This window comes from Mobula birostris, chromosome 7 (genome assembly GCF_030028105.1).
Source record: "Mobula birostris isolate sMobBir1 chromosome 7, sMobBir1.hap1, whole genome shotgun sequence".
In the NCBI taxonomy this organism is placed as follows: Eukaryota; Metazoa; Chordata; class Chondrichthyes; order Myliobatiformes; family Myliobatidae; genus Mobula; species Mobula birostris.
This window is the reverse complement of record NC_092376.1, coordinates 104,107,885-104,122,056: the sequence shown is the minus strand read 5'-3', so window position 1 is coordinate 104,122,056 and position 14,172 is coordinate 104,107,885. Positions and strand designations below refer to the sequence as shown.

General features: G+C 39.0%; 1 protein-coding gene across 2 annotated transcripts in view; it reads right to left on the bottom strand.

Moving 5' to 3' along the window:
• Positions 1–14,172, bottom strand: part of clint1a (clathrin interactor 1a) — a 193,408-nt gene that overhangs the window by 32,636 nt on the left and 146,600 nt on the right. Inside the window, exon 9 of one of the 2 annotated variants that reach the window (XM_072263548.1) lies at positions 13,302–13,382. The exons of the other annotated variant lie outside the window; for it this stretch is intronic. Within the exon in view, the coding sequence (XP_072119649.1) occupies positions 13,302–13,382 (81 nt within the window). The remainder of the gene's footprint in view (positions 1–13,301; positions 13,383–14,172) is intronic. 2 annotated transcript variants of the gene reach the window in all.

The following is a 14,172-nucleotide window of genomic DNA, read 5'->3' as shown; positions in this document are numbered from 1 at the left end:
ATTTGGACATCTATTCCATGCTCACCACCATTCCAATGAAGTGCCATCTAATTTTCCACTACGACTACACTGATTGTTCTGAACAAAAGGAAATTGGTTCTTTTGATGAGGAAGATGCAGATATTCCCTTACTTGCTTTTCCCTTCCCATTAATATTACTCTTCTCTCTCATTCAATGATTTCACAAGAGATATTTATTGCTTTGTCTGCACGACCATCCTTACCGTGAATGTCAGAGTGTTCGACCAAAGAAGTAATTGTAAGTTTCACAAGGTGTCAATGAAAAGGAATGTTCCAGGATATTTCCCAGTTCCTACCTCCATTACTGCCGACAACAGCAGCATCCTCACTCTAGGCAGTAGACAACCTAATCCAGTTCAGAGATCAAACCCGGTCTCATTGTTCAACAAGGCTTAGGACCACTGAGTAGTATTCGCAATGATTATTAAGGGAGGGGTAGAACAGAGCAGGAGGAAAGATGCAAAGATAAACAGAATTCAGATTACCTCTTTTGCAGTTGTGCAAAATCAATTGTTGCTCAAGTCAAATACACTCATTTTACCAGAATGAAACTCACAACTCAGACACCTGCTGGACAAATAATCAGCTGTCTTTTCCTGTATTAATTTAGAGACCGCACAGCACTAGCAATAGCCCCTTCGGAAATCATTTCTCAAAGAAGATTAATCATTGCTGAACACTTTCAGTCCCTTTAGAAATCATTTTTCAAATTTGATTAATCCTTTTGTAACACTCTTGGTCCCTCTAGAAATAACATTCAACCTAGATTAATCATTTTTGAATGGTTATGAGACCTTAAAAGCATTTAGGTTATATAAACCTATTACAAGTATATGCATCAAGCAGCATTTAAAACTATGTATGTAGAATAGCACAAAATGAGCACATGTAAATCATCTTCCCGAGACTAATTATTACATATATTAAAAATTATTAACACTGGATTCTTAATAAGCACAATATTCAAGATTAGTCATGGACTTATGAATTACAAGTTTCTCTCCTTAGCAACTCCCCACACCCCACCAACTCACTTTCTTTCTCTTCATCAATTTCAACATTAAGTATTTCTGAATGGTTGCTGCCAAATTAGATTTTTTTTAAAGAAATGTTGTACTTAAAAGGTATGAGTAACTAGTCAAATTCAGGATTTAACATTTTTAAATGAGATAAGCTTCATTAATCTTTTACTGTGTGCTGCCAGTGTCTACTCAATAGGCCTGTGCACAGAATTACTACCTGGAAGCAAACTGATAGGCTATAACCTAACGCTGTAGAATGAATTAGATGCCGCATACTAGGTTCCCCCAGCATCTGGATTTACTGCTCTTTTTCACAAATACACGATGCACTGTTAAGAACTAAAGCTGTGGAAACACAGGCTATATTGCTGCTGTGTGCAGTGAATGCATTCAGAGGAATGACACTGATATTTTTATAGTTGGTTTCTAAGGATGGTTTTATTTTGAAGAGCCAAGTAAAATTCTAGCTCAAAACTGGCACAAAATCTCAATGATTGCAGTGCCAAGAGAATCTCAAATTTAAGACCATGTTTTGGTGATAATTTTAAAGATGCTATTCTCAGCAAAACCTTTTAGAGCAACAATGAATCAGAATCAGAATTAGAATCAGGTTTATTATCACCGGCATGCGTCATGAAATTTGTTAACTTAGCAGCAGCAGTCCAATGCAATACATAATATAGAAGAAAAAACAGTAAGAGATAAGTAAATCAATTACAGTATACATATATCCAAGAGATTAAAAATCGTGCAAAAAACAGAAATAATATATATTTAAAAAGTGAGGTAGGGTTCACGGGTTCATGTCCATTTAGAAATCTGATGGCAGAGGGGAAGAAGCTGTTTCTGAATCGCTGAGTCTATGCCTTTGGGCTTCAGTACCTCTTATTTGATGGTAACAGTGAGAAAAGGGCATGCCCTGGGTGCTGGAGGTCCTTAATAATGAACGCTGACTTTCTGACACACCATTCCATGAAGATGTCCTGGGTACTTTGTAGGCTAGTACGCAAGATGGAGCCGACTGAATTTACAACCCTCTGCAGCTTCTTTTGGTCCTGTGCAGTAGCCCCCACTCGCATACCAGACAGTGATGCATCCTGTCAGAATGCCCTCCACGGTACATCCATAGAAGTTTTTGAATGTATTTGTTGACATACCAAATCTCTTCAAACTCCTAATGAAGTATAGTTGCTGTCTTGCCTTCTTTATAACTGCATCGATGTGTTGGGACCAGGTTAGATCCTCAAAGATCTTGACACCCAGGAACTTGAAACTGCTCACTCTCTCCACTTCTGATCCCTCTATGAGGATTGGTATGTGTTCCTTCGTCTTACCTTTCCTGAAGTCCACAATCAGCTCTTTCATGCTACTGACGCTGAGTCCAAGGCTGTTGCTGTGACACCACTCCACTAGTTGGCATATCTCACTCCTGTAATCCATCTGAGATTCTACCAACAATGGTTGTATCATCAGCAAATTTATAGATGGTATTTGAGCTATGCCTAGCCACACAGTCATGGGTATAGACAGAGTAGAACGGTGGGCTAAGCACACACCCCTGAGGTGCACCAGTCTTGATCGTCAGCGAGGAGGAGATGTTATCATTAACCCTCACAGATTGTAGTCATCTGGTTAGGAAGTCAAAGATCCAATTGCAGAGGGTGGTACAGAGGCCCAGGTTCTATAACTTTTCAATCAGAATTGTGGGAATGATGGCATTAAATGCTGAGTTATAGTCGATGAACAGCATCCTGACATAGGTGCTTGTACTGTCCAGGTGGTCTAAGGCCATGTTAAGAGCCAATGAGATTGCATTTGGCATTGACCTATTGTGGTGATAGGCAAATTGCAATGGGTCCAGGTCCTTGCTGAGGCAGGAGCTCAGTCTAGTCGTGACCAACCTCTCAAAACATTTCATCACTGTGGATGTGAGTGCCACCAGGTGATAGTCATTAAGGCAGCCCACACTATTCTTCTTAGGCACTGGTATAATTGTTGCCTTTTTGAAGCAAGGAGATTACTGACACACAACAATGTTCATTGTGCAGTACTAATGAGGGGTCAACATGCAAGATAGACTGACTCTTATCAGTTTTGCTGAGATGGTTGATAATGCTCCCAAGCTACAAGAACTATTGCATCCCTAATCCTTTTACTTACCATAAAGGGAGAGAGTTCATGATAGCGATGGGCAAAAGGACCATGATCAGAGGTACAGATGGAGGGACAGACAAAAATATAATATATAAAATATAATATCATATATCAAATACAAATAAAATAGTTAGAATGCTTCCCAAATGCAAGGGCTTTACTGACTGCACATAACTACTTGTAAATAAAACAACCATGAGTGAGATAGAGGATCTGGTCAGTGCTTGCTTATGTAACCATGTATTCAAAAAAGCACGAGCTAAAGAATGTGGGGAAACATGGATAGAAAACAAACTAGCGTATAATCCAGATAAGAAAATACACACACTCTCGTACTCTAGTACTAGACTCTAGTACTGATTTAAAAGAGTAATTAATGGAGCTGGGAAACTGCCTAAAGAAGTAGGTTTATATACTTCTGTGAAGTAATGGTCCAGAATGATATACCATTCTTCAGATCATGTTGAACTAGGATCCACTTTTCTATTTCCATTGTTACCAAAAATCTCAAATTCTTCCAAAGTCCACTCCTACATTCTTCCCTTAACAGTAACACAAATTATACAACCCAATTATATATTCACTTTACTGGCATTTACAGTATAACAATTCTCAATATGACATATCCTCATATTGTATTTCAGTGTATGAAGTTTTATTACCAGAATTAAAATGAGTTATACAAAACAACAAAATGGCATTCAGATCTGAAATCTGTTTTGTAGTATGACAGAATACTCTTGTGTGCCAGTAAGCTTATTTCACCTTCACACTCATATACAACAACCTTAAGGCTATTTGGGTAGTGGAAATTTGCCTTTACAGAATTCACAAATTACTACTCAAAATTTGTAATATGAAATCAAATTCACTCTCATGGAATGTGTGTGAAAAGAAGGGAAGAAAATGAATAATTTTCTTTCAACACGTGTAAATGATGAGTTGTCATGTTATGGAAAATCATGATATAGACTATTTTCTAGAAAGTACACACCCCATCCCTGCCGACGTAATGTGGGGGTTGACTGTATTCAATTTGACAACAAAATATTTGCTATAACGTCAACAGGCATTTTCACAATTAAAATGAGTACCATGATGAAACAAACTTGCAGTATAACTGGAGAAGTATCAAGTATATCCTGCTACAGGGCCGTTACAGGGTGCAGCTTTCAGATGACAGTATACATTGTTACTCTTGCATTCCTATGACCAGAAAAAGTGTTGCCAATTTGTTTCATAATTGCTCTGAAGAGCAGAACAGGGAGGAGCCTTGATGTTCTCAAAACATCAAAACTTCCAGTTTAATTTTACTGGATTTTAACCAAGGGAGCTTCTGGAGCAGCTTTCAGAAATTTTTGGGTAACACTATAATGTAGTGGTTGCCAACCCGTCGATCGCGGTCCACTGGTCGATCTTTTTAGACTTTCCCAGTAGATCCCGAAAAAAATCAAAAATAAATACACAAATATTGTTTTAATGTGAGCATTATAAAAATAAGTGATAGTAATTCGGATAATAGTAATATCGCAATACTTTCGCTACTGAAAGCTGTTTGTAAAGAGAGATTGTTTCCGGGTTGCGGGGTTTTAGTTCTGTTCTTTCTGCCCAGTGCGCATGTGTGTAGCTCCCCCGCCGTGCACCGCACTTTCAGCGTGACTTGTGCTGCATCAAAGTGACCAATTAGATTAGATAAGAGTACAGACTGTCGCAAACATCAATATACGGCACTCGCTCGTGATATCCTGATAGCATGGTGGAGGCTCCACGAAAGAAGGCGAGAACGTACAAATTCCATCTAGAATGGGAAGAGGAATTTCTATTTATCTTGGTGAAAGACAAGTGTGTATGTATGTTGTGCCACCAAACACAAGCACTGACTAAAAGAGGGAATCTGGAGCGGCACCACAACACCAACCACCAGAAATTTAAAGACACTTACCCCCCCAAAGAGCACAATTCATGCCAGGAAAGTTGAGGAGCTGAAATCTGGGTTGAAGGCCCAGCAATCGTTTTTCACAAAACATGCTGCTCAAAATAAGGCTGCTGTTGAAGCATCATTTCGTGTAAGTCACCTTTTGGCTAAACACAAGAAGCCTTTTACAGGTGGCGATTTATTCAAGGAAGCAACGGCCATTACCACAGAGACCGTTTTTAATGACTTTAAAAACAAAAACGGCATCACAACCGCAATACATAATATACCGCTTGGCCCTGCAACAGTGACAAGGAGGGTAGAGTCACTGTCAGAGTTCCTGAAGCGACTTGTCACACAGTGAATATTTTTCACTACAGTTCAATGAATCCCTGGATGTAATGCAAACAGCTCAGCTTGTTGTATTTGTCGGAATGGCTTTCCAGGATCTTACGACAAAGGAGAACTTCCTCACTCTTTTGCAATTAAAGGAGAGAACGAGAGGTGAGGATATTTACAATCAGTTTAAAAAATATGTCCATGAAAATGACATCCCCATTCATAAACTGGTGGCAATTACAACTGATGGGGCCCCAGCAATGCATGGTGTGCGCAGTGGTTTTATAGCACTAAAAGTCAGTGCCTACTTCGGGTCAACTTATCTATGTGAAATTGCATTTTCCCAGATGAAAATTATTAAATCTAAGTACAGGAGCTGCCTTACTGACAGACACCTCACAGACTGTCTCAGACTGGCTGTCTGTAGTTATGAACCAAATTTCAGGGAACTAGCAGAACGTATCCAGCCCCAGTCATCACACTGAGTGCAACATTCAATTTTTATTCATTTATTTTTTGTGTTGAAATAAAATTAAATAATGAAACTTAGAATTAAAGGTGTGAAGTATTGTAATATTCTTAAAGAAAGACAGTTATGGCCTGTTTGATATGCTAGTTACAGTGTTTTCTTGTTTGAATTAATTTAAAAGTTTGACAAACGTATTTTGTGTGATTCAAATACAATTAGCCCAAATAAAAGGCCTCAAATTGGAAGAACAATCTGAGCTGGTTTTTTCTCTAAACGATTTAAGTAGGTAGATCTTGCCTTTCACTAAGGTCGAGGTAGGGGATCTTGGGCTTAAAAAGGCTGGTGACCACTACTATAATGGATGTAATCCACACTTCGCAAAAGCATTTCCTGAGAGAGGAAATGTATCAGGCTTTCACTTTCCAGAGTTAAATCTGACTGGAAATGTCAATTTTATACCAAAAAGCATGATTTTAAAACACAAAGTTTTAAAAATAAAGTAAATATTCTTAAAATAAATAAAAACACTTAAAATCATGTAAATACAGGAAATAGGAGAGCCAGTTTTCTCACAGCAGGGTGCTCTGAAGATAATTACTGCCAGAATACTTGGGATAACATTATTCCATGAGTACTATTCAAAGAATTTTCCATAACCACTGTTGGCCAGAAGGAACTACATTCTACAAGTCAGTGAATTTGAATGAATCAAGGACAGTGGAAGTAAATAGAGCAATTCTCTTTGGTGTTGTCATGAGGTCGAAGGAATGGAGGTTGCCACTTTATGAAACTGCTCTGCATCCTCCATTTTGTGAAATGGTTTTGCCTGGCTGAATCAAAGTTTTAAAGTTGACACAATGATGCTCCAAGTAATCTACTGGACTAACAATCATTTCCAAATAAAAAGTTATGTGTGAGGTGTTCTTTGGTATGATATAACATGCAGGTTTTGCATGGTGGCATCTGTGTCTGCCCTGAGTGATTCAAGGTAGTTATTGGCTTGGTAACTGATTTAGAACAAAGAGCCATAAATTATCAGTTGTTACTTGTAGAAGAGAGCAATAAATGGATGCTGGTTTAGACCAGAACATACAAAAAGGTGACAAGTCAGTCAGATGACCTTGAGCCAACGAGATTGTAACACAACATTTGAACTGTTAAGGAGTGTTTAAAAGTAAGGAACTTCAAATGCAAAGCAGCGACAACCTGCCGGAGACCAACGTGGATGTGGAGGACACTATGTCAGAGCATAGACTCCTCTAAATCAGGTTTATTATCACCAGCTTGTGTCGTGAAATTTGTTAACTTAGCAGCAGGAGCACATAATGTAGAAGAAAAATAATAATAATAAATAAGTAAATCGTTCACATATATGAATACTGAATAGATTATGTGACGAGAATACACATAGATTAAGATGTTAGCTGTCCTGTGCTGGCACCAGTAGGATCAGCAGTTGGTCTGTCACCTGTCTTCAGGAGAGAGAGAGATAAGGAAAACAATGGAGCAGCATTTGGAGATGTTAATGAAGGGACGGGAGAGAGTAACGGAAGGAGAGAGCTGTCAAGATCGGCTCCCCCTTTGAACACTGAACTGTTTGAAGTGATGGACAGGCGATACCCCAGCAGGGGGATAAAAAGGGACAGGTTCGCTAAGGCAGGACACACACGACACCCAAGGTAATGAGACCCTGGAAGCGGTGCGTCTCTCACAAGTTGGTGGGAAGTTTTGGACGGCTGATCGCGGGATCAAGCCATAGACGCTCAGGGTGGAAAGGCACGATCGGCGGGAACCTGGTGTGTGTCCACCCTTGCCTGGGTGCCGGGTTCACCACAGAGAAACGATCGTATCGGGAAACGGAGGGGTCACAGTCGGTGACCTCAGATGACATCACAAAGGACTCGCCCGAAAGCTGACTGCGAAGGTCTGTGTGGAAGCCGTTTTGAATATTCATTCGTTTTGCTCTCTCTCTCTCTCCTTCCCCGCCACTGTCCATCGCCATGGCAGTGATTACTGCGAACTGAACTGAACTAAATTGAACTGAACTTTGCGTCACTTTGAAACTGGTCATTTACCCCTAGACAATGATAGAGCTTGATTGATCCTGTTATCTTAATTCTGTGTACATGTATGTTTATCATTGCTGAACTGTTGCATTTATTACCCTTTTGATTAGAGTACTGTGTTGCTTGTTTCTTTAATAAAACTTTCTTAGTTCTAGTAATCCAGACTCCAACTGAGTGATCCATTTCTGCTGGTTTAGCAACCCAGTTACGGGGTACGTAACAATTAAAAATCATGCAAGAACAGAAATTATATTAAAAAAGTGAGGTAGTGTTCATGGGTTCAATGTCCACTTAGGAATCGGATGGTAAAGGGGAAGAAGCTGTTCCTGAATCGCTGAGTGTGTGCCCTCAGGCTTCTGTACCTCCTACTTGATGGTAACAACGAGAAAAAGACATGTCCTGGGTGCTGGGGGTCCTTAATGATGAACACTTCTGTTCTGAGACACCGCTCCCTGAAGATGTCCTGGGTACCTTGTAGGCTAGTATCCAAGATAGAGCCGACTAAATTTACAACCCTCTGCAGCTTCTTTCAGTCCTGTGCAGTAATGATTGTCTGTCAAAATGCTCTCCACTGTATATCTATAGTCTTTGAGTATATTTGTTGACATACCAAATCTCTTCAAACTCCTAATGAAGTATAGTTGCTGTCTTGCCTTTTTTATAGCTGCATCAATATGTTGGGACCAGGTTAGGTCCTCAGAGATCTTGACATGTAGGACTTGTACTGCTCATTCTCTCCACTTCATATTCCTCCATGAGGATTGGTGTGTGTTCCTTCATCTTACCCTTCCTGAAGTCCAGAATCAGCTCTTTCGTCTGACTGAATACCCTTTCCCAGGTATTACCATCTCTATTCTCTGACTGTTCATGGAGAATCAGGCAAACTTGGGTGTGCACACAGGTATGACGATAAAGGTATTTGCCAGTAAATACACATTCTCTCTGTGTCTAACTGATCATTATTAAGGGGTAATCCTTATAAAACCACACAAAAGAACAGATGGAGCCCTGGCTTAATGAATCCACTGAAAGGCAGCATCTTTGTTATCGCAGTAAAGTACCTGGTTAACCAGCTTCACAAACACATAACTGCATGTGTCAGGATCATATATATCTTGAATAGCCTTTCACGTTTGGGTTGGGCCAAGTTGATCTGGCTCAGTACTTTATCGGGATGTTTTGCTTAGTATTAACACACGTGACCTACTTTCTTGTACAAAGTAATGCATGTGCAATGACCAAGTCATTTACACATTTTTCTGCAAATGCAAATAGCTGGATGAGTGGTGTGACAACAACAACCTTGCACTCAATGTCAGAAAAACCAAGGAATTAATTGTGGATTCAGGAGGGGGAAGACAGGAGAACATACACCAGTCCTCATCAAGAGGTTATCAGTGGAAAGAGTGAGCAGCTTCAATTTCCTGGGTGTCAACATCTCTGATGATCTATCATCTGTCCAACATATTGATGAAATTATGAAGACATGCCAGTGACTATACTTCATTAGGAGTTTGAGGAGATTTTAGCAAATTTCTATAGATACCGGGGAGAGTATTCTGACTGGTGTCATCACTGTCTGGTATGGAGGCTTCAATGCACAAGAGCAAAAGCAGAGGATTGTAAATTCATCCAGCTCCACCGTGGGTAATAGCCTCCTCACCATTGAGAACATGTACAAAAGATGATGCCTCAAGAAGGTGGAGCCTGAACATCCAAGATATGCCCTCTTATTACTATCATCAGGGAAAAGGTACAGAGCCTGAAGACACAAACTCTATGTTTTAGGAACAGCTGCTTTCCCTCCACAATCAGATTTCTGAATGGTCCATGAAACCAATGAATACTACCTGACTATTTTGCTCTCTTTTTGCACTGCTTATTTTTAAATACATTTTTATATTTTGCAGCATTATGTACAGTACAGCATGCTGCTGCAAAACAATTTTTACAATACATGTCAGTGATAATAAACCTGATTTTGACAGAGTGACTTTCAGAAACAAATATTCAGGCTCTGATAGAATATGGTTAGATTTTAATTTTGTAACAATTTTATATCTGAGCACTTCCAGTTCAACATTACATTAGAATGTTAGCAAAATTGTTTCATGTCCAAGCCATGTAACCACATTTGTGTAATATCGACATTTTGCGCCAAGACCCTTCATCAGGACTCATGAGTCTTTACTCTTATCCATAGATGCTGCCTGGCCTGCTGAGTTCCTCAAGCATTTTATATGTTGGTTTGGATTTTAAGCATCTGCAGACTTTGTGTTTTTGATAACTTTAACTTGACGTAGCTTTCTGCATTGAAGATAATCTCAAGGTAATTGAAAGGGGCATTAGCAACTTCTGCATTAAGCAACCGAAGGAAGTATCAGGAGAAAGGTCTTTCAGGTGGTCAAAACAATACCACAAAGCATAATGGCACAATTCAGTAACAAATCTTTGGAAGCCCAGAGGGGTTTCTATCTTAGGCTTATGAAGGAAACTGGTGAGAATACTTGAAATACTCAAGCTCTATAGGTTCGGGAATCATGCTTTAATTAAAAACTAGGCACACAACTCTGCTAGAGTGGAAAGATGACAGGGGTGGGGGAGAGAAATCAGGGAATTGCAGGTCTATTAATTTGACATTGAATGATGGAAAAATACAAGAGACAATAATTACAGACCTTAAAAATTTTCAACTGATCAGTGAACCAGTATGGATTTGTAAAACTAAGATGGAGTAACCTTTTTGGAGGGGTCTCTGAAGTAGTGGATTGGGAATTGCTATGGATGTTATTTATATGTCATTTTGTAAAGGCATTATAGGGAAAGATTACATAAACAAGGATGATGGAACTTGGATGGAAGCTTTGCAAAATATAAAAGGAAAATGATATAACAGACAGAAAATGATTCAATTCCTCTGAGGGCATAACTAAGAAATTAAAGGTTCTGAATGATAGGGCACTGAGTTGTGGAGATGAATAAAAAGACCTGGGAATATAGATCCTTTGAAAGTAGCACCACAGGTAGATAAGGTTTTAAAGAAAGCTTTTGGTATATTCAGCTTCATAAATCAGGATAATCAGGATACTGAGTACAGGAGTTGGGATGCTACATTGAAGTTGTATACGATGTTGGTGAGGCCAAATTCAGAGCACTGTGTAGAGTTCTGGCCACCCACCTACAGGAAAGATATCAATAACCTTACAGGGTGCAGAGAAAGCTTACATAGATGTTGCCAGGATTTGAGGATCTGAGTTACAGGGACAAGTTGAATAGGTTAGGATTTTATTCTCCAGTGTGCAAGAGAATGAGGGGAGAAAATACGAGAGTTATAGATAGGGAGAATGTATTCAGGCTTTTTCCCTTCAAGTTGGGTGAGACTAGAACTAGAGGTCATTGGTTTAAGGTGAAAGATGAATTATATAAGGAAAATCTGAGGAGGAACTTCTTCACTCAGAGGGTAGTGTAGGCTGTCAGCAGAAGTGGGTTCAATTGCAACACTTGAGAGGTTTGGTTAGGTACATGGATGAGAGAGATACGAAGGGCTATGAGCTGGGTACAGATTGATAGGAATAGGTAGAAAACCAGACTGGCATGGACAAAATAGGCCAAAGGGCCTGGTTCCATGTTGTAGTGCTCTCTGACTCTATGAAGTAAAAGTAACACACAAGAGAGCTAGTTATCAGGAATGCAAGAAAAAGACAGGTATGCAGTTATGACAGAGGAGGTACAATTCTATTGAATGAGAAGACTCAGCATTGGGTCTAAGATAATGTTATGACGCAACTTAAAGCAGAACTAGTAGTGGTAAATGCTTAGGCAATAATTCCAGAGATTTGGAGCCAAACAGCTGCAGGCACAAAACTTTACAGTAAAGCTATTAAAAATATTGGGAAGGTTTAAGATGCTAGAACTGAAGAAGTATAGAGGATGGCAAAAGTTTAAGGGCTGTGAGGACATAACTATGAATTTCAAAATGAGGATAATTTTGAAAACTAAGGCTTTGGGAACTAGCGTTAATTCAAACAGTTCAGAAGCAATGGATGAACAAGATGGTGCAAAATATAGAGAGATTTGGATTCGCACAAGTGTCTATGGGGGGGGGGGGGAGGAAGAAGCCAATCAAGAAAACACTGGAATAGAGAAATCAAAAGATTCAAAAGTATTTTTAAGGTCTCTAGCATATGAACTGAATTTCAAGCAATTGTTACAAATGTGGGAGGGCCAGTCTTGAAGGTGGACTAAATAGAAAGGTGGAAGCTTATTCCAGGGGCAAATAATACCATGACTGCAAACAATCTCACAGCTTCAAATCACTGACTACTCCAAGTATGACAAGAGTAGTCCGACAGAGCTTATTACAGGAACTAAAGAGAATGACTTTATGATCACTAATACTCTTGACTTTCCAAAACTTAATAAACCATTTTTCTGTCCAAAAGTTGATCCCCACAAGTCAGATCTTCCATAACATGGGGAACCCACATATCTTTCAAACTAAATTTCACATCCAACATTAAATTACTTTTCTTTTACTTTCTCCTTAACACAAATTACATTCGTAAAAACATCCGCTAGCGGGCTTAAAATGGATTAAGTTGCATCCTTATTTTTCAAATCAATGTTGAATGGAGCATCAGGAGCACAATGGGATACAGAATGAAGGCACTGCTGAATGTGTGTTCAGCCATATTGGCTGAAAGCCATGGGATTCACAGAACTTCAGTAGATTAATGTGTGTTCTATATTGTGCATGTCGGGTTTTCACTACATAATGAATTATGCTTCTTAATTAAAACATTTTATTTTAAAATAATTGACTCATAATATACCATTTTAACACTAGATAAACTGAGAGAAAGTTGATGTGAAGCTCTGAAATTTAACACCACTTTCATATTGAAACATGTCAAATGGCCTCAAGACCCAAGTACAAGACATGAAAATCAATTAAGTCAGCATTCATTATTAGCTTCTAAAAGCTTACACCTCTATACATCCTGGTCCTCATTCTTCATCACTTTAGGCTCTGCTGCAATACCAGTAATTTACCAGTGATCTTAGCTAATTACCATTTTAGAACAATTTCACCTCATATGATAAGAGCCTTGGAAAAGTAAAGAAAGTTTTTTTTTGTCTTTAACAACTGTTTCTTGTCAACTGTAATGGTCTTTAACACTCCGATGGATCATCTCTTTGATCCATAAGCCTCTAACTGCAGCTACTGCCTGATTACATTAACATTATATCATTTCAGACACGCATAGCATTTTGCATCTCTGATACAAGCTCATGGCAGCAATAATGTACAGTACCTGGTGTCAAAGGGAAGTTACTTGGTGTGGTATTTGCTGAGGAGAAGTCTGCAAATCCTCCAAATTGTTCACCTTTCCCACCTGTAAGTCAAACAAAAGTTTTACACCGCCAAGTGCCAACTAGTCTTTTCTTTTAAAAAAAGGAAGGCCATTACAAATACCAGTAAAATGAATTGCAGGGTATGGTCACTTCTTTGTCATGTGCCTTTGTGGCTCAAATGATTGGCTGGTGATCAGAAATGTCCACTCTTGGGGTAATTAGCACATGTTGGTTGGGTACTACAGTACACTGAAAATGGCTACATATCGGAAAAAGGGTTTTCATTTTTGAAAGTAAATATTTCTAGTTTCAAGCCATATGTTTCCATACCAAAACGTGCATTATTTGCCAATGGAAGTCTATTTTAGTCAGGGTGTCTTAGTTCTCTTCCAAGTGTCTAATGTTAACTACAACCAACAGACTGTGAACTGCAGTCTTTAAGCTCATACCACAGAGACCAAGTAATAACTTAAGAGTGCAAGCCCAAAAGCTAAGAGCCTGGAATAATAATTGGAAGATAGCTTACACTATATACCTGAATTTAACTTTAGTTTGCTATTCCTGATCAAGAAAATATTCAGCACTTGGTTCTGAAAATGAACTTAGTGTACAGAATCAACCAATATGTTCATTTTCATTTACATTTGTGGCAATGTCAACATTTATTATCCCCTCTAACTGGCTTTTGTGCTACACTGCTTGCTAATCAACCTTAAAAGGCAGTGTGAAGCAATCACATCAACAGGTCTGAAGACCAAACAAAGCCCACAAATTCCTATTCTGAAGACATATTGAACTAATCTAATATTGATGTGGCTGGTGTTTGACATG